This window comes from Oculina patagonica, chromosome 10, assembly GCF_052425735.1.
Source record: "Oculina patagonica isolate OP01 chromosome 10, crgOcupat, whole genome shotgun sequence".
Classification (NCBI taxonomy): domain Eukaryota; kingdom Metazoa; phylum Cnidaria; class Anthozoa; order Scleractinia; family Oculinidae; genus Oculina; species Oculina patagonica.
This window is the reverse complement of record NC_135767.1, coordinates 13,282,874-13,305,090: the sequence shown is the minus strand read 5'-3', so window position 1 is coordinate 13,305,090 and position 22,217 is coordinate 13,282,874. Positions and strand designations below refer to the sequence as shown.

The window sequence follows — 22,217 nt, the reverse complement described above, 5'->3', positions numbered from 1 at the left end:
GCTGTTGTGAAGCTTAATAAATGCAGCTGCAATTCGGACTGCAAGTGACGCTGTGGTTGTTTCATGAACAGGCTTCCACGCACTCCTCTTTGTTAATGTTTTGAAAAAAACGATTCAAATCCATTCAAAGGTGACACGCAGGTTGATGATAAGGAAGAGGATGATGCTGCTCTTAGTGCATAAACTTAAGTCAACTTAACGGGACTCTAGCTACATTAGTATTAGACATAACAGGAGAAAGACGAGTAGAATACTATGGTACTAACAAAGTACATGCGCTTAACTAAAAAAAGTACATGTGCTCAACAAAAGAAAGAAAAATAAAGAAAGTTCTGCCCTTATTTGGACATCACTCGTAATGGAAATCATTCGTTAGTTAAAGTTAATCAAAAAAGGCTATGTTTTGCTTTTGAAAATGAGAGTTCGAAAATCCAAGATGGCGGATCCAAGATGGCCGCCGCTAAAATAGCAGGTAGTTATTCCTGACGTCATCGCCGGTTGCCGTGGTAACCAATTTTAGTCAAATGACTTAAATAGTCAAAAGCAAGCTTCTTATAACGTTTGGTACGTTAATCTTAAATCAGAGCAAAGATATTCGCAAAACTTATTCCTGCATATAATTAGCATCTAATTAGCATAAATTAAATCATTAAGTAGCCAGAAACATGGGAAGACGCGGTCGAAAAATTTGAACCCCATCGGAATCTTATTATTCGGCCCAAAATTAGTGCAAAACAGCGAAAAAATCAATTTCGGCACGAAAATCCCACGGGATTACATACCGTACCGCACTATAAGTATAAGCACAAGCACAAGCACAAGCACAAGCAGACGTATAAACATGAACATAAGCATAAACTTAAGCATAAGCAACAGCATAAGCTTATGCTTATGCTTATCATTTTTATGCTTATGCTTATGCTATGTTCAGTGAAAACCAGTGTTAAAGCAGAGATAGAGTGGTTATAGGACCATGATGAATATACGAAAGGTTTTAAGTTTGCTAAGCATGTAAAAAGCTGTGGACAATCACAGGAAAATTTAAATGGAATACTGAGTCTCCTGTCGTTTCAAGTCCGCCTTTCTTTCAAATATCTATTGAAAAGAAAAACATGTTAGGATGGAGCTGTTTACGGTCGAGAAGTGCTCATGTTACAGTCCTTTATCCTGCGGTATATCCTACAATCCTTATCAGTATATGGGTTGGGTTCTGATAATACGCCTTGTGGGTGACTGTCAAATTCAATAATTAGACTAGGAGACCGAGTTTTCTGTCAGCGAATAGTCAACGTGGCCCAGCCGAGGTGATCATTGTTCACAGAAAACGGGGGCAAGTAGTCTAATTGTTTTAGTAGACACTCTAAAGGATTGCAGTATAAAACTCGCATCTTTATGCATTTTTAGGCCAAAAATTACCAATAATTCTCCCTTTAACTTTAAGAGCAGCGATCGTGGTTAATCAGCGAATAAAAAACAGTAGGAGAACCAATCAGCTTTCGCGGATTTCCAATTGAACATGGATGAGTGTCAACAAATGTATTTTAACCTGAATGGGTAAATTGTTTAAATTAATGTAATAATTAAGAATAACCTGAACGGGTAAAATGGGAACTAGGATTTGGGAAAATGTTCACTGGGAAAATGGGATCGCAAACAAAAAATAGTAGAACTGAGACTGGGATTTGGAAACTTCAAGAAAACAGTAGGCTGTGAAATGGGATTTGGGCAAAATTTCAGAATCCTGAAATGAATATTTTTGTATAAAAAAAACTGAGACCTTTTGAGGACTAGAATTTTTAAAACGACTTGTGATGTGGCTATTACCCATACACTGGGTGGCGAAAAACGAACAGTTCCCACTAAAATGATTTTTAAACAAAACAATAGTGACAGGGAATCTGTGTTACCTTGGCAACCATACAGCTCCACTCTCATATTTATTTGGTAATACCAAGCAACTGGGCGAAAACGAATATAGCGTGCTGTGATTGGTGGGTTCAGGTCATGATAAACGACAGTGTTCCGGTCTGTATTTCCAGCAAACTCCTACATCGGTAATAAGAAAAATGTTAGGAGTATGCTATGTTGCAAGCTTTGCCACTAAACTGCCTATATGACCTTTGTTGCTTTACAAATACATTGACTTTGACAGTTCTCGCTTCAACCGCAGCCATGCGTGTTTTAGTACTTAGGGATTGGCATGGCAATGAAGTTCCTACCTCTCGAGTTACAATCAATCATTTTCTATGCATCTGGAGTGAATTCCTGCCTTTCCTCTCTCACATGTGACATTCACTGGCGACATATAACTGGATTTATGATAACGTGGTCAAAGAAAAGCCGGTGACCTGAGTGTTTTTGACCAAGTACATTACACTGCGATGTGACCTAAAAACATGCCGAGAAAGGAAAAAAAATGAAGTACAGCGCTGAAAGGTAGAAAAGAGAGAGGAGGAGAGAAAAAAAGACTGACATTCACTTTAGTTTTTATATCGTCTACTTTGGAGAGAAAAAAAAGCGTTTACGTCGATTTGCGCTAACAACGGTGAAAATTTCACTAACCTGGTTTTCATAAATCCAGTCATATATATATATTAAAATAAATAAATAAAGGGAATAATATTTCTGTACTTCGACTATTTAAATTCAATATGGTCCTTTGGATTGAAGACTCACCATTGGTAGATTCGTTTTGGACCAAATTGTGTGATTCTAGGTTAATTTCAACGATACATTCTACCTAATGTCCTTCATAGTTGAACCGTTTAAATTGCTATTAATATTCTCAGGCGCTACCAAAAAGAGAGGAGACTGGGTACTTGTTGGGCTCGGAAGCACCCAAGAAGGTTGAAGCTTGCCACGGTGCTAAAACTGAGATCATCAAACCGACTCTGGCTGATTTATGTAATTACCATTTGACACTGAAATGAAGAATTCTATCTTTTTCCTGTCTTCCTTTTATGTACTGCCGTCATTGTCAGCTAAATATATTGTAAATTACGTTTTCAAGGTTCTGTTTCGAAAATATGATTTGAATTTTAAACCGATTTGAAATTTAAACCAGAATTATTGTCGTTGTTACCTTCAGTTTTAGCTGCCCTTTTCCCTAACAAACTGTCCTCAAAACGCACGAAATGCTGTCTCAGATAACATATTTTTTCAAAATTTCCTGGGAGAGGTTACCCCCAGACCCCCTACGTTATCGCGCCTGCGGCGCACAAGATTTCGAGCCGGAAGCGCTCATACGCACCCCCCCCCCCCCCCCCCATGGAAAATAATGATTACGGGCCTGCACGTTACTCCATATAAGAAGGATGACGTAGTTTTATACTTGCAGTGCTACAGTTTGTAGAAGCTATCAACTTTTCCTTGAACAAGCGAATACGATTAATTTCGTCTTTTTTCCAGTTTGCAAATTGTACAGTTTGGTTTTTTATAGATGCGAAGCCGTGAAAGTTTGGTCGAACAAACGAATACATGTAGACATGATCCAGTTTGCAACATGTCCTTCCCACTTTCTCTCAATTTTTTAATATTATTTTTGTTCCCTTTTGTAGATTTTGCTTAACCAAAAACATTTTTTGTCAGTTAATTCATCTTTCGAATTCGGAGACGATTCAAAAATGCAAAGCCCATCAACACCAGTCCTCATGCAAATCTTTGTGTCAACTTGACCTCAGGAATGGAAGTTGGAGGGGAGGGTAGATGGCAATACCCCTAAAAACCTTTATAATTATACCACAGCACAAAATTGAAGCAAGGGGAGTAAATAATTTGACATTGTAGCTTGGCCAGAGACTTTATTAGGGTTCAGTGCAATAATATGGCTACAATTACTTCAACTAAGGTGATCCAGTGTGGCAGGAGTGCTGGTCACGTGACTAGCCCAGGCCCAAACTGCAACCCTAACCCAAAATCTAACCCTAACCCCAATAACTTAACCCTAACCCTAACCCTAACCCACAAGCCCTGACCCTGCACCCTAATCCAGACACGATTATAGACTAAGTATAACCCTAGCTTTCACCCTGTCATGTCATAAGTACTGGTCACGTGACCTCTATTGTTCTCCTTAACCCTTTAACTGTCAAATTTCTGTGACTTTCTAAAGGCTTTTCTGGGCTTAGACATTCTGTAGAACTTCGTGATTGCATATATGAAGTTCAAGTAAAAATGTGTGCTGTTTCGAAACACCGAGGGCTCAAATTTTTATTGTGACGTCAGTAGTCGGCAGTTGCTTCTTTCGTAGGCGAGTTGTTGGGCTTGGATTTGGCACGTTTTGTGTTTATAAGTGATTTTTCGAGTCATTTTTCACTGCAGAAGCCCCCAGGCTGACATCATTAAGCTAGAATGGTGGGTAGAGGCCAGCATCTGAAAGAAACCAGAGGTGAGAGATGATTTTGTCTTGATTGGAACGCCAAAAATACTCGAATCGAAAGAAGGCGGTTCATGAGTAAAGTTGTCTCTCTGGCCGTTCTGTGGGTGGATTGCGAGACCTGCCAAGGCAATTTGGACGAGTTCTGACTTCAAAAGAATGCAATCGGTGCAACATTTTGCCGGCAGGATTGGGTGGCTCGACACTATATATGGAATAGAGGTAGGTAGCGTTTCATGCCGCCGCCATGACTGTTTTTCCCAGGCATCCCTTTCGGTTACCAATGAGGAAATTACAGGTTTGCAAGCATAGCTCTAATCGAATAGTAATTGCTGAGTCTGCTGAATGATCGATGGGAAATTTATTTGGTGAACGGAAAGGAATAGGGTTGAAGTTTGCTGCAAATGTCTATTTTTGAAGTCTGAATTATTTTTTCATTAAAAAAATTGGAGGCAAAGATGTGTGTTTTTTGTTGTTGTCCTGTTAGGTAGAAAAAGGGCATTTTCAGATTTGCTGCTGAACAAACAACCATATGCAACAGAAATCAAGAGTTGCAGTCAGTTAGTTGGCTTTTAAAGCTATGAAAATTATCACTTTGCCATAAAAAGCAGTCATTACTATCATGTGCCCAGATATGTAAAAGCTAGAGTTTTTTCAATCACTGCTGGTGTTTATCGTACATATATGTACGATTGCCGGTTAAAGGGTTAAGCAAGGCCCGGGCCAAACGTCGAACTTCACATGAGTCGAACCTAATGCAAATGAGCAAAACCTATTGTTTTTGGTCATTTGCATTAGGTTCGACTATTGTGAAGTTCGACGTTTGGCCCGGGCATTTCATTACTTGAAAGAGGCTCAAAACAGACGTGTATTCAACGTGCATAGGTCCAGTTTTATTATCTGGAAATTACTGGTGTCACGTTTTCTCGACTCCTTATATGCAGGACACCTCTCTAAGACAGACAGTTGGAGCAGTTCCTGACGATGTTCGTCTTAGAGAGAGTTGACTGTATTTTACTTCAGATTGAGACTAACTTTGTACAAATGCGCCTTTACTCTTTTAAGCGTTCTTGCGCATCATGTCTAAGTAATTGGACATTATTTTTTGGGTTCCTTGTGCATCTAGGTCAGAATGGAACTCGACTGTTATGTTATTACTTGGTTATAGTTTTTATTAATTGAAACAGGAAGCCGAAGGCAAATTTGTTCTGATTCTGATTTTTTCACTCCACTTAACCTTCATGCAGTCCTATTGTCGTGAAAAATTTCTATTGTTTTTTTTTTTGTCATTATTTGATTCTATTGGATCGCACATCCGGGACAGTGCATTTTTGACCATCTGATTGACGTTTATCGCGTGACTTTTGTATGGAGTGTTTTCACTCACGTGGCCGACATCTTTGCAATTATTTTGGAACAAAAAAATAAGTTTTAACATAAGAAAAGACTTCAAATCCAACAGGATTGCCTTGGTACACTAACATGGCCGCCGTTTCATTCTTTTGGAACACCAATATGGCCGCCGTGACGTCATGTAAAAACGCTCTATATAAGATTCATTTTTCGATAGGCATTTTAAGAGTGAGAATTATTAAATTTGAAACCAACACGGTATTTGCGTATTCTTTTATTCACCATACTTATTACCATCATTAATTGAGAAACAATTCTGGTGGACCTTACCTTATCTGTACTTTGTCCTTGTTCCTTGTAGTACTGAAAGTTGACGCCATCGTCACTGTACTGTAGCTTGTACTTGGTTACCCACCTACTTAAGACAGGACGTCCTTGTGTTGCTACACCTGTCACAATCGTATTCAGACTACCAAGATCAACCTGCAGCCATTGATTGACATCCTGTGTGAGAGCTACCCAACCTCCAGCATTAATCCTATTTTTTTCTTGCAAATGTAGTCTGCCATTGCTGGCGGCAGCAAAGTCATTCCATTCTGAAGAGGCACTTATTTGTCCGTCCGATATTGCACCGCTTTCCATGCCGAGGGCTTTCTTGCAATCTAGATTGTTATGGAATCAATACAAACAAAGTGTTAACATAGATTTATTTTATGTATATGTTATTAGACATTTTAGTGTGTAGTATCACTATATATTTTTACGAGTCAAAATACAAATGACGAGTAAAAATGTTCAGCGATACTACACACTAATATGTCTAATAAGAGATTTATTATCCAACGCTTTCTTTCCCCATAAATGCTGTACCCGTTTTGCCTGTTATTTGTACTCTACGAAGCAGAGTTGGATAATAAGGCATGATATGGGGGGGGGGGGGAGGGGGGAGCGGGGGGGGGGGGGGGAAGCAACGCTCCTAGTCGCTTCAGTTGGGCCTAAAAGGATTAACCTTATTGGGGCATGCGTGAATATTATTAAGGGACTAAATATTAGCGACAGCCAGTGGTATCTTCTTGAACTTCGATTTTTTTTTCTCGCACATACATATTTTTTTTTAATAATATTTTATTAATCACAACACATTACATTACTTACATCGATGCCGTATACGGAAACGCCACATGCAGTGTTACATCTACTTATCATTACAATGCTCACTTGAGTCAGTTATACTTACAAATAACACATTCACTTCTTACATTTACTTGTGGTACAAACATAACTTTTTTTTGAACTACGTTCTACATTATCATACACACTTACAATATATTTTTTATAGTTTTTAGAATGTATCGAATGCACTTTGTGTAACTCACAGTAAAGTAAAAAGAGAAAACAACAACAACAAACAACAACAAAAAACATAAATTTGATTAAAGAATTGAAACTAGGAGTACTATATAAATATTATGCTTAATAACTACAGTTCTAACCATCTAAAAGCTCACGGATGCTCGAACGCCGGACGGTTCGGTACATATTATGTTTGCCACATCAATCGCTAATGAACATGGCTATAAAAAGTGTTTTTCATTGAAGTAAATCTTTCATTCAGTCATTTCCGCTAAAATGCGTTAATAAATAAAAATAGCCAAAAACTAGTATCATTTCTTGGACAGTTTAGATTATTAATAACTTAAAGTACTTAACAATACCCACACCAAACGACAAAAAGCTGATTTAAAAATAGTTTCTGCGATAGCAAGTAATAATTATCAAGTGTGTATAACTTCACTTCAGATTTTATGCCTTTGGGAAATCCGTCGAATCAAAGTTGATGTCCTCATTGAAATTGCAATTTCAGTTTTACTTACAAAATAATGGAGTCATCTGAACAATGTTGCTCGATTCAAACATTACTAAAATAAAGTGTAAGCTTCTGCTACCCTTGTGGGACGACTAACATTCTACGCATTCACTGTCTTGATTTTCACACTAGTCTTGTAACACTGGAAAAAGAAACGTCGTCTTCAATCGATTATAAGCAGTTAACTTACAAAAGCCGGCATGTTTTTATTCAATACCTATCTCACACAACTGGCCAACAAATCCTGCAGGACAATCACAGATGAATCTTTTGCCAACTGCCTCACAGTTTTCCCGACATATTCCTCCATTAAGGCATGGCTGATCTCTGCAACAACGATTGATACACTGGGCACAAGGAGACCATGAGGTTCCTGTCTGGCTCAGAGAAGAAAATATTTACACCTTATTAGCATGACAACATACAATATCTCCTGACTCCCGATGGCCCTCTATACATTTTTTATAGTATTAATTGATATAATTCCATTTGGTCGTCAATAGCGGTTTTCTCATAATCCAGTTTAGTCAGCAGTTTGTAGTTTTTGAGGAGAAATTTGACATTAAAGGCTGAAGGATTTACAATAATTATTCAGACCGGAGTTGAGCAGGGTATTGAAATCTGCCAGCACGAACTTTAAAATCAAGAATGTTTTTCGATATTTATGCAAAACTAATCAAAACTTTCGGAGTTTATCTGAAATTTCTCTGGCAACATATGGCAACGATATTTTGACTACTGGTGTTGTCGTCGATCGAGGAATCTAAAAGTTCATCAAAGGATGGATTTGATATTCGATGTTCAATCAGATCAGTCAGGTTTTAATGAGTGCTCACAGACTCTTACAGTGGAAAACCTGTTTATACGATTACGCTCTTTCAAGGAGACACTAATGCAGAAATGACGGCTTCTCTTCCACTAATATTCAAAGCTCAACACAACAGATAAAAACTTTCACGAACATGAGCTCAGAACACGAAAATACTCAAAACACATGTGTGAGCGAGAGTTTGGCAACTAAGTCATGTGAAATAAAACGCGGGAAATAATAATGTTCGGTCCTTCCTTCTTCGATGTAACTACAATAACAAATTTCTAGAGAAATCTGGAATTCCAGATTTTTATAGGCAAATATTGGCAAATTTTCTGGAAATTAGGAATTTCTATCAACATGACAATGGTCAAGATTTAATTCTCTTTAACAATAAAGAAATCCTGATTGATGGAAAAAACTTCTTCCTACAAAAATGGAAAGAAAAAGGCGTCATCTCAATTCAAGATATCTTGGATAAAGATGGAAAGCCCTTAACTTTCAAATCATTTCAGGACAAATTTAACATCAAATGTAATTTCCTGAGCTACCTTCAGGTTATTTCGGCAATTCCAAAGCATCTACTACTTAAGGCAAAATCCCTAGGAAGGCGAGAAAGCCCTGTAGCTGATATGACAACCTTTCCCCTGACGCGGTCGTTAAATATCGATCTTTACAAAATGAAGTGCAAGGACTACTATTGGCTTTACATCAATGGGACTACCTGTACTGCCACAGGACCCAAGAAATGGGAAAAGGAACTTAAATCAGGGAATATTGATTGGAAGACAAAATTTAATAACATTGGAAAAATATGTCATGAAAATAGACTACGAGAATTCAATTTTAAATTACTCCGTAGACTAACAGTTACTAAGAAGAGCTGTGCACCTATGGCGTACACGATGAAAACAGATGTCCATACTGTAAAGAGCCAGACTCTATTCTCCATACTTTCATTGAATGCCACTACACTGGAACTTTTTTTGCTAAAGTTGTCGATTGGTTTAATACAAAATTCAACTGCTCTTTTTCTCCAACGTCTCATGAAAAGCTATTGGGAACAGATCTAGATACTTCAAGAAATAATGAACTTAAATTTAACTATTGTTTATTATTTGCGAAATACTACCTATACTACCAGAAAATGTACTATAAAGCCTGCAATGTTACTGAATTTGTGTCGAAATTGGAACAAAAACTATTCATTGAGAGTCGTCTTAATTAAAAGAAAACTTCTTGTGTAAAAATGCTAAGAACTGCCCTTTAACACGTTTTCTAAGTACTTTCGCTTCTGTAATAACGTACAATATTTTATATATTATGGTTTGCTGTTCGACTAGTGTACACTATTTTTTGTATTATCTTAATTTTACCTTAATTTAATTCTTTTTTCATTGTGATTTCCTTTTTTCCGATATATTATCTTGTGTTGTTTCCTTTTCAAAATATAAGGGGTTTTTTTCTGTAATTAGCTAAAGAAATGTAAATGTTTAGAATGTATGTAATGTTGTGTCAATAAAGATTATTAAAAAAAAAAAGAAAAAAAAATGTTCGGTCAATGTTCGGCTTTCGGCTTTTTGTCGGCAACAACTGGCATGTTTTTGAATTTTGAACCTTTTCTTTGTTAACGAAATTTTTAACTTTGTGATAGAAACAAAGACATTTTTAAAATCATATTAGCAAACGTTCATAAGATTTGACTTTTTCTAAGAATGTTTTGGCTGTTCTCTGACGTAATGAAAGAAACAAGAAAATCCAAGATGGGGCCTGTGCGGTGACCGTGACGTAAATCCCACGTTATGACGTCATCATGCAATAATCTCTGAAGATCCAAATCACGAGTATGGAATTCAGTCAGGTTGAATCATTGGAGTGGTGAGTTGTGGCGCATCCTTAAAATGTCTGGTGAGATTTTTGAGCCCATTTCTTGAAATGCTGACCTTATAGCACGCGAGAGCGGTCCTTATGCATGCAATTTTTTCAGACAAAAAATATCTCTTATAGCTTATATCGGTAAATCCACTCTCCCTCCCCACCCCCCACTTCAGGAATTCATTTCCTACCTTAACACCGTAGGTTATAACCACTTCATAGTACTGCGAGCCTTTCATTGGCACCAACGCACTGGGCTTTAGATGTCTGTTTTCTTCATTCAGCTGACAGTTGTCTTGTTTAACATTCGTCAGGAAGTTGAACGAGATACACTGACAATTTTGTAGACATATTTGATAGCAATTAAGCGCTCCTGCCACAGAAACATTTGAGAACACATACCCAATAAGGGCATAACCATCAGCCATGTTCTCTCCAATGACGAAGCGAGATGAAGCAGAGCATTTCCCATCACTGCAAGCGCCAGTGGTAAACACGATAACAAAACCAGCAGTTACGAACAAAGGAATGATGGCCTTACGGAGACAGGCTTGAAATTTCCCCCTGGTATACAAAGGTGATAGTTTGGTTAATGACTAAAACATCGCACTGGTACTACAAGTAACATAGAAGTCAGGTTACACACAAATACATAGGGGTACCAAACGAACACATATGTGTGATAGGCATGAAATATATCTTTTTATTAACTTGTGATTGTTAAATGCGACATTTTTTGCTCATATGTATCCATTCGTACTCGTATGTACCCGTATGTGATCGTATGTCAGTATCCGTATGTACTAATATGTATCCGTATGTTCTAATATGTATTGTTTATGTTCCGTATCTGTATGTACTTGTATATAGCCGTGTGTACTCATATATTACCGTTTGTACTCGTGTGTATCTCTATGTAGTAGTATATATCCGTTTGTTCTCGTATGTGTCAGTTTGTACTCGTATTTATCCGTAGGTACTCGTACGTAATTGTATGTACTCGGATACATCTGTATGTGCTCGTATGTATCCGTATGTACTTGTAGGTATCCTTTTTTATCACATATATAGCGAGAATTTTAAGCAATAAACCTTGCAAATAGAATTCTATATTTGCTATATTTCACATGTGAAAAAAGCGATACGTCCAATCAGCTTCGCGTATAGCTTTCTTCACATGTGAAAAATATAACCAATCAGCATTTAGAGTAGTACGACTCAACCAATCACAGCGCGAGAATTCAAATGGTTTCCAACGAGGTTGAGAAAGCGAGCAACAAATTTACTCCCGACGGCAGTTTATGTTTTGAAAACATGGCTACACGTTTTCTTCCTTTACAAAAGTTTGCCTATTAAGAACTTTATGGAAATGCAAGCCAACAGAAACACGCTAAGCAAAACCTAAAGAATACAGCAGTGATAACAAATCATTCTTCAAAGGCGAAGTGAAGACAGGCGAAGGCGAAGTGTCGATAAGTGAAAGCGAAGACAAGACGTTCATCGGAACTAACAACACATCCGCGGACTTTCTAAGAATATTCAGGCACTTTTGGGATCGTCTTGGTTAAGTAAACTGCATTTTTAATCTTGATTTACGTGTAATTATTGTTTAATTAACCGACTCGTTGTGTTGCCACAATTTGTTCACAATTCGCCAGTTAAAGATTGTAATTCGCCAGTAGTTTATTCGCTTGTGGCAAAGTTTCCTCGATGCGATACGAAGTTTTCAACGTAAATGTAACGTAGTGTGTTTATTTAAATAATGTTTTTGTCTAGGAGAGTTTGTCGCCAGTAATTTTTCTTTTTACATGTATATTATTGAAATAGCGAATTCGCTTGTAAAGCTATGTGCATTTGCAGCTTTGTTTTCTCGCGCAGTTAACTGCAGCTGTTGTATGTCAAAAGTTTTAAACTGAAAAAATCGGCTTTAGTGTTCAATGGTTGAATTCTCGTTATACATATAATAAACAAATTACAGCATAGAAAGTGCTTTGTACGGATTTATATTCACTCGTTGCAAAACTTTGGAAAACTCACTCGTTCGCTACGCTCACTCGTTCGTTTTCCCAAAGTTTTGCAACTCGTGAATATATATCCGTACGGCGCACTTTCTATGAAGTAATCTATATGTACTCGTATGTATCCTTTTGTACTCGTATATATCCGTATGTACTCGTACGTATCCGTATGTACTCGTACATACTCTTGGTAGTGTATTTGTCATGACGGACGTCCTAAGAGGGAGGGGGGATGCAACCCCTACCATAAGGTTTTTTTCCCAATGTTTAAAAAGAGGTTTTACTCTACAATACTGAAACTTTTAGTAGCTGTTCATTCATTCTTTGCGAAAATTTTGATATGTCAACCATATGTGTCCATGATATTTGACGTTGCCATGGCAACGTCCTTAATACAAGTAGGTATTGTCAAATTCGTCATTTTTAACAGTTTTTCTTTATAATCCTAAGCACTATAAAAACGACAACCATACATATATATCAAAGTCATCTTTATTGTTTGCCGGAACAAGCAAAGCCGCACCCAGGGGGAGGCAAGACCGAGGCCATTCCCCCCTGATGCGGCCCGCGGGTGGGAAAGGGTGGGTAAAAGACAAAGACGAGTTCTAAAGTCTAAGGCGAACTAAAAGTGATATTGCGGAATACAAAACTAGCGCACATGATCAGGGCATAGTTAATGTGTCACTAACGGATGCTACGTATTATACTGCCATTGGACAGTATCCAATGCCTCACATTTTTCCAGTTGTTTTAAACAGAAGTGCAAGATTTGCTTATTTGTACATTCCATAAGCATTCTGGCTTGATTTTGCATCCATTTCCGTTATTTTGTGACTTTCTCAGAAAATGTTGAAATCCAAGATGGCGGCTCATGTGACGTCACATGACGTCATAGCCAATTGAAACTACGTCATCTTGTATAGTAAGGTTAGGGCTTTCTTCTCAGTGCAAAATAACGAAAACTCCGATAAGGGGTTCCATCCAACCCCCCCCCCCCACCCCCCTTTTGTACGATGGTGGGGGTATGAGTTTGCTTGAACGTCCGAGGGTTAATATATTCCAAGATGGTTGTAGTCTAAAAGATGTTAGTTTTTATTAACTTACATTTTAGATTGATAGGTCAGCGCCGTAGAAAGGTGTTTTTTTTTTTTCTTTTTTCTTACAAAGATTTAATATTCTTCTTGTATAGAGGTTATTCCTGTCTTCTCAGGCGATAGGTCTTCGTCTGGCAAAGATGGTAAGGGAAAACGACATCATATTTTTTTTTAAATAACAAGAGTAATATAAAATTATTTCTGAGCTTTTACCTACTTCACTTTTTTTCAGTAGCTTTTCAATTTGTTGATAACAGAAAATACCAGTGTTTAATATCATCTGAAGATGTGTTACTTTGCTTTACATGGTCCCTGATATTTTTCTCATATCGTGTCAACCAAGGTTTTTTTTCATTGGATGACGCAACTGGGCCTCTGCTACTCTTTACCTTAACTTCGAAGGGTCGGACAATTTTAGTAAACTAGCAAGATGTAATGCTTCATTTACGAAAAGTGACAATTAACTGGCCAAAAACGGACAAATTTTGACAGGTTTATTTGCGAAAATTCGGCAGCTTTGCAAAGGTTTCCTTTAAATCTAGAATTTTCCTAAAACAGAGAGCGGGTTTTATTTCAGCGTCGTTTTTATAAACACGAATTTAGTTGAAATTTGGCAGTATTTTTCGAAATTTTGCATAGTTTACCATTTAACCCCAAATCTCGAATTTCTTGTTTCAGCGAATGCATAAGTATAAGAGGCAGTCGGCCAAAGAGTTATTTTTTGAACTCGTGCCTCCGTTAAGACTTTATTTCTGGGTAATAGCTATTGAAAATTTAAAATAAGTGTTACATGATGATTATTAAAACAAGTTTTCTTGATAAAGTCGAAACTTTGAATTTTTGGACATTAAAAATTAATTTGCATTTCAGTTAAATTCGGAATTTTGAAACTCCATCGGCTGGTATGTACAGCAGCAAAACTTCCAAAATTAACCAATTATCCTTGAAACCGAATCGTTTTTAAACTTATAAAGTTCGGATTAACGTTTCAAAACTGTTTTAACTTCGAGTAAAACAAAAAAAAAAATAGGTGCCTTCGTAACATTATTCAAGGCTAATTACGAAAGATCTTATAAGACGATTGGTTGAGGCCAGTGGGTGTCTTTAACCAAAAAAAAAATCATGGAATTTTTTTATGTCCGCACCGTTTGTTAAAAAAACTTGATAAAAAATGTGTTCACTAACACAGGCATTATTCTAGCACGCAAGAAAGAAAATAAAGCTGTTTAACAACGAGGTAACAATCTCAATAAGAAATGGTACCAATAGAATTGCATCCCAAGAAAAGGCAATATTATTCAACAACTCGGCCAATGGCCTCGTCGGCTAAGTATCAGGTGATATAAAATTAGCAGAATTCTGTTAAATATCAGCGCTGAAGATGATCTGAAAGGAATACTGCTTTGCTTTACATCGTTGCCTTTTGTGTTTCAATATTCTATCTAGAGGTTTCTTAAATTGAAAGAAAGAAACAATTTAACCCTTTTCAATAACACGACAGCAAAAGTAAACAGGAAGTCAAATGAACTAGCGTTGGTCTTCGGTAATTTTTCTTTCTAAAATAACTAACAGGTGGAATTTAGCTTGCCGCAAGACATAAACTAAAATGATTACTTTGCCACCACTCACACAAATTAACGTATACTCAACTATACAAAAAAGACCACTTAAAGGAAGATTTGGCAATTTGTGTTAAAGTACATGAATATTAAACGAGACTTGTGAAATGAAAACATCGGTGGTCAAATTTGTTAAGAATGCGAGATTAAAATCCACAGAGAGAGACCCTAGGAACGAGGTTGGTAAAGCTCAAGCTTCGCAGAGGCCCAATTACACTATCCAAGAGAAAAAATATCCCTGACACGATATAGGAAGCATGGAAAAGGGACGATATAAAGGAAACTTATGCTCCTTACTGTGGAAATTTGTAACTGAAATGCCAATTAATTATTTAAGTTTCAAACGCAAATTACTGAAAGTTTTGTAACTTATTTCAAATATGAGGAGTACAATTTGTACAATGCTTTGTTGAGCCACGATGCACTGTTATTAGAAAAGCTGCAAATAAGCAATTTTTAGGTGGAGACGTTTCGCTGCCAAGCTACCTACAAACCATCTTGTTTGTCAAGATCCCTTGTGGATTGCATAAATATAAGAGGCGGTCGACCCACGAGCTAGCTCTTAATTGAACCCGTACCTCCGTTAAGAGTTTATTTCTGGTCTTAAACTATTGAAACTATAAAATCATGGTTATATTATAACTTAAAATATTTTTGTTTGTTGACGAAGCCAGATCTGAGCGCATACGATCGCACAGTGGAGCCGTGTTTCTTGAATCAGAGAAAAATAAAAAAAAATTCCCAAAATGTCCGTTAGTTAAAAGAAAGCTCTCGAATAAACGTTATAGTTGAAAATAATTGAAGTTTCAAATTTTGAGAATTGGCATAATCAATTGTGGAGGTCTCCACTTTATACTTAAAAATACAATTACCAAGATGACCAAATATGTGGAGATGCAGTTAGCAGAGCAGCAGTCATTTTAGCAGTTTTTTAAATCATATGTATATCATTTCGGCCTCTTCCACCCAAGCAAACTTTTTAACAATGTCGAGTGTCTTCTCGAGTGTATTTGTGCTTCAGTCGTCTTTGAGCCTTCTCAAGTTTTAAATGTAAATTATTAAGATAGTTTAAAATGACTAAGAATATAACACGAGACAGAAACTTACTGTATTGTATTGTGGTTTCTGAATATAGCCGTCAAAAATAACCGTCCTCTTTTGAAATTTTCCTTTCTTAATATTGCTTTTCGTGACCCTTTTCAATGACAGGGCAGCATTAAATTACAACAAACGGACGAATCAGACCTAAGCCTTTCAATGCAAAACTAAACAGGAAGGTAAATGTCTCAGCGTGGTCTTTGGTAATTTTCCTTTTTCTAATTGAGTTTGCCGCAAGACATAAACTAAAATGATTACTTTGCCACCCCACACTTTAATCTTAGTATTCAAATTAACGAAGACAACCAATGGCAGATTTGGCATCAGTTTGTGTTTGGGCAAATTAAATAGATTTAACATCAGTCGTGAAATTTGTTAGGATCGCAGGGATAAAACCCCTAAGGGGTTTACAATTAAACAAGATGGCTTGCAGGTATCTTGGCAGCGTAAAGCAGCCATTATCGTTTATTTCGGCATGAAAAAAAACCCGTGTTTCAAAAAGGCTGAATCGAAGTTGCTATGTCTTTCTTAACCCAATTCAGATCGGGCTTTTTTAACCTTCTGGGACCGGAGCGCTGCAGAAGTCCCCATTATGTCACTTTTAATTAAAATGCTAGCGAGAGAGGATGAGGCCTTTCTGGGAGCTAGAAAAAGCAGAAATTTGCAGCTTGTCAAATGGCAGTGCTGTGTAGCTCGACACTGCATTGTAATTGCACTTCTTATATTTCAACTAAGCTACAAACCTTTGAATAATTTTGAGACATTTTCGGTCATTAAAAATTTATTTGCATTTCAATTACAAATTCTTCCAACGTTCGGAAATTTCAAATTTCAACTGCAGGCATGTACAGCAGTAGAACGTCAAAAGTTTACCAATTATCCTTCAAAAACTCGTACGGTTTTTAAATTTATAAAGTTCAGATTAACGTTTGAAAACTGTTTTATCTTTGAGTGGAACGAAAATAAAAATAGTTGCCTTCGTAGCATTAATCAACGCTAATTACGAAAGATCTTACAAGACGATTGGTTAAGGCCAGTGGGTGTCTTTCCCCAAATGGAATCTTGGAATTTTTTATGTCTGCACCGTTTGTTAAAAAAAAAACTGATAAAGAAAATGTGTCCGCTGCCACTTGCATTATTCTAACACGCAAGAAAATATTGCTGTTTAACAACGAGTTGACAACCTCAAAAGGGAATGGTACCAATAGAATTACATTCCAAGAAAAGGCAATGTTATTCAACAACTCGGCCAACGGCCTCGTTAGGTATCAGGCGATATAAAATTAGCAGAATCTTGTTAAATATCAGCGCCGAAGATAATCTGAAAGGAGTACTGCTTTGCTTTACATCGTTGCCTTTTGTGTTTCAATATTTTATCTAGTCGCTGTGAACGCCACAGTTATGCCACTAATGCGATTTTGATACTTTTTCACCTTAGTACTTTAGGCATAGGTTTTGTAAAACGAATCGACTGTTAAACCGTAAAGGACAGCTAAATAGAGATGTTATCCCGACTAGAAAGTCGACAGACTTAAAAGTAGCTTACTGATGGCCAAACCACTGTCCTCTTTTACAAAACCTTCACCCTCGAGCTCACAAGTTTCACTGCCCGAGTCCTATTCAGTTGCTTTTTCTTCTAGGGTGGGATTCTGCTGTTCTTGTTACACTAGTCGGGAAACAGCTGATTTTTCTCTACCTGGAGAAAATACCGGTTGCATGCGCAGTGAAAACAGTTTGTTTGAGCTTTAAAAGAGTTAAAATTGTTAAACAACTTTAGAAGACCTTGAAATGCAAGCTGGTTTGAGACTCTTTTCCGAGGTCCTGCTAGGATAAATTCCGAGAAGCGACGCAGCATTCTAACATCGACATAGAAGAAATAAACTTGTGGCGAACGACAAGACTTGTGTTGAAATAGCGACTATGGCGACAGCAAAGGAGAGAATTATGACAACTTCGTGGCTAATCTTTCGGTTTCTTAAATGTTCGACGGCGAACTTATGTAGTCACAACTCCCCTGTATCATTAACAAGAATTGGTCATTAAAATGTTTCGTAAATACAGCGATCTCTCTAAAGCATCCCTGATGAAGGGAATTTTTCCAGCAGATTTAACAGGCAGAAGCTTCCAGCGGATAAACACAATGACAACCAACTAACATTTTACATTCTGATTAACAAAGTACAAGCATATAAAGCAAATTAGCTCAGATGTCATTGCAGCCGAGCGAGATGCAAACCCACCTTTGAAAAACCGCAGAATATGAATGCCAGCACACTGAACAACGCCCTATTTCAAAAATGAAAATATCAAATTTGTTGATGCCCGAGTAACTCCTGCTCTTGTGTACTTAGTTTGGCCACATGTACTTGATATGTGTACTTAAGATAGTCACATCGCTTTTTAATCTGTCGACTAGAAATGCACGAGAAACTCCTGCTCTGTGTACTTAGTTCAGAGACACGTTTGTTTTGTATGTATATAGGTTGGTCACATGTACTTGGCAGGTGTACTTAAGATAGTCACATCGCTTTTAAATCTGTCGACTAGAAATGCACGAGAAACTCCTGCTCTGTGTACTTAGTTCCGAGTCACGTTTGTTTGGTATGTATATAGGTTGGTCACATGTACTTGGCAGGTGTACTTAAGATAGTCACATCGCTTTTTAATCTGTCGACTAGAAATGCACGAGAAACTCCTGCTCTGTGTACTTAGTTCAGAGACACGTTTGTTTTGTATGTATATAGGTTGGTCACATGTACTTGGCAGGTGTACTTAAGATAGTCACATCGCTTTTTAATCTGTCGAGTAAAAATGCACGAGAAACTCCTGCTCTGTGTACATAGTTCAGAGTTAATCGGTAGAGAAATTAAAACTGTTTTAAATACCATATTAAGTGCATGGGGAACTCCTGCTCTGTATACCTAAGTTTGTCACGTTTTTTATAATTGGTCGAGAAATTAAAACTATTTATTTTGGCAGAAACACAACAGTCACCGAAACAAAGTTTATCTAACAACAAAGATCGTGTTTGATACTTCATCTCCCCTCAAATTTCAGAACATAACACATCCCGCCTACAAAAAGTAACACATCCCGGTCCCGCCAAAACAATTTCATCCCGTATCCCCGCCACTAACGTTGTTCACATCCCGCATCCCGCCTTGATTTTGAGCCCCATTCCGCATCCCGCCAAACCTATTTTGGACCCTATATCTAGAGGTTTCTTTTAGTTTCACGTTGCAAGAACGAAACAATTGATATAACACGACAGCAAAAGTAAAGAGGAAGTCAAATGAACTAGCGTTGGTCTTTGTAATTCCTTTCTAAAATAACTAACAGGAGGAATTGAGCTTGCCGCAAGACATTAACTAAAATTATAACAGTGCATCGTGGCTCAACATAGCATTGTACAAATTGTACTCCTCATATTTGAAATATGTTACAAAACTTTAAGTAATTTGCGTTTGAAACTTGAAAAAATAATTGGCAATTCAGTTACAAATTTCTCCTAACTAATTACTTTGGGTACATTTGAGTTTTGACAGCATGCAGTAAAACTTTGAGAGTTAACTTCTTATTTTTGGAAAAAAAACCTTCCGTTTTTAAGCTTATAAACTTCAAGTCAATGAAAATAAAAATTGGTGCCCTAGTGATGTAAATAAATGCTAATTACGAAAGATCTTAAAAGACGACTGCCTGGGGTAGTGTTGCTCGCGACTTCGTCACTCGCTTCGCGACTCGCTTCGCGACGCTTTTCGGTTCGCTTCGCTCGCCAATATAATAGAGGGCGACTTGGTGCAAGTCTACTTCCACCCAAACAAACTTTTTAACGATGTTTTTCTTCTCGGGTGTATTTGTGCTTCAATTGCCTTTGAACCTTCTCAAGTTTAAAATGTAAATGATTAACTAAAGATAGTTTAAACTGACCAACAATATATAACAAGAGACAGTACCTTACAGAGCCTTGTATTGTATAGTGGTTTACGAATACAGCCGTCGAAAGCAACTGTCCTCTTTTGAAATTTTCCTTTCTTAATTTTACTTTTCGTGACCCTTTTCAATGACACGACAGCATTAAATTACAACACACGCACGAATCAGATGTAATCGTTTCAAATGCAACAAGCAGCTATTTCAAAAAGAAATAGTGTTTCGTTTCCAGATTGCGGAAGGGTGAGAATAGCTTAACTTTAAAGGAGAGGTGGGTTTGGGGTTTATTTTAATTTGGAGGTCCTGGCGTATGGAATTTTTGCGCGAGTGAAAATGAAAAGAACTTCATATTCAGTAGTAACTTCCCATTTAACACCTACTGTCCATTTTATGTAAAGGAGACAAACTCAGTCCTCCTGCAGTTTGGCAGAGTTCAAGTAACACATAACATTTCTCCTTATAGCAATAGCATGTGTTTTTCTCTCCAAATTAAGTTAAATAAAGGGAGTTTGCCTTCACCTTTTTTACTCATCCAATGAAAATTAAAAATGGCACTTTATAGCATAACTTTGAATGTTCCATCAATGAAGAAAAAAATAACTACAGAAATTATTATGAAATTATTATCTTTTGACAAAAATCGTGAGGTATATAAATCTCTAAATTGATCACATTTTCAAATCAAATAAATGCAAAATTCTAGACAAACCAAAACCCTGGTCGACAAGAACAGAGATAAGCACAAATACACTGTTTCAAATTCATTTCTTCCAAATCAAATGCCTGTGGTCACTTAACTTCGACACGTAAACAAATTAATGTAAAAAGTTACCATACACAGAGTGTATACCGGGATTTACAATTACGGTAAGCTGAAATACATCCAGAAGTATTTACAGTCATACTATGATTGTATTTTGCTCGATCCGCGCTGCACGCTCTTCCGGCAAACATAAAATTATCTCCACAGAATAACCAAGTTGCTTCTGTTGTCAGTGTAACAGCCTTACATTGGTAACACTGATAATAACGATCTGCACTTTTGGCGATACTGTGGAGTTTCGATCAGACCGCGATGGCTTTGAATAATCCGAATAATGTTTATATCATTAATTTAATTTCAGAAATCTGCTCCAGCAGTTGCAACGGTAGTTAATGTTGAGCGTTACATCAACTAAATAGACGAATTTAGTTCAACACGGCAGTTGAACACCTTGCTATACGATACTGTCCATACAAAATTTGAACTTTGAACAGAACTTGACTGTCTTCTTTTTCGTCCTCAACTTTCCGTGCAGACTCGAATGTTTTTGCGACGCACGTGACACTGATCACGCAATTCCGGGTACATCCACGAGAGAACCCACGCAATTTTGCGTGTATTCGCGCTGTTTGTGACGTTGACAATGCTGTGAATTTTCATGTACAAATAGAATAGGGCAATCTCCCACATTTATACATTCCTCTGTTACATGAATTGAAATAAACTTTGTAACTCACCTGCAAATATGCACTTCTCTTTGTAGCGCACTTAAGCTCTACCGTGCGAGCAAATAAGAGATACGCCAAGTCATCCCGTTTTTCTTTGCGCTTGCAAACACTGCTTGGTGGAAATTTACTTCCGTTTCAGAATAATATTAAACGCTACGAGAGCTTTATCTTGTTTTCTTACAATACATCGCTTTAATCAAACTTAAAACCTTGCAGTCGTTAGATATTTCTGTTTGCAACGAATCTCAATATTTTTGGTCATGCTGAGTAATATATTTCCGATATTTGAAGAACATGTTTCTACGAAATTAATTGCCATCGGTCATACGTATTTACTTTGTGGTTACGATCGTTCTTGTGATTGGATAGCAGCCCCCGTGCGAGCAAACACGACAAGTCATCCCGTTTTTGTTTGAGTTTGCAAACACTGATTGGTGGAAATTTACTTCCGTTTCAGAAAATCGCTAGAATGTTTACTTAAGGTCGCGGGGGACACCTTAGGCTCATCATTATGCATTTATTTAAAGCGTATGCACGAAGTACAACGACTGACATCGACAACTTTACGTGACATTCATGACTGGATAAAAATATGGGTACGTGCGCGTGATTTGTAAAAAATCCCTGTTTCTTTAATATTTTAAACAATTTAAAACAACGCTTAGCGATATACGTTCATACAGATT

The 22,217-nt window shown here is 37.2% G+C and overlaps 1 protein-coding gene across 1 annotated transcript in view; it reads right to left on the bottom strand.

Annotated features, from left to right (window-relative positions):
* Nucleotides 1–916: 916 nt before the first annotated feature.
* The window catches only part of LOC144629050 (lactadherin-like), a 61,251-nt gene continuing 39,950 nt past the window's right edge, over nucleotides 917–22,217 (bottom strand). Inside the window, exons 7-9 of the mRNA XM_078487217.1 lie at nucleotides 6,059–6,390; nucleotides 1,908–2,046; nucleotides 917–1,095 (exon numbers count right to left, since the gene is read on the bottom strand). Of these exons, the coding sequence (XP_078343343.1) occupies nucleotides 1,088–1,095; nucleotides 1,908–2,046; nucleotides 6,059–6,390 (479 nt within the window). The 3' untranslated portion in view covers nucleotides 917–1,087. The remainder of the gene's footprint in view (nucleotides 1,096–1,907; nucleotides 2,047–6,058; nucleotides 6,391–22,217) is intronic.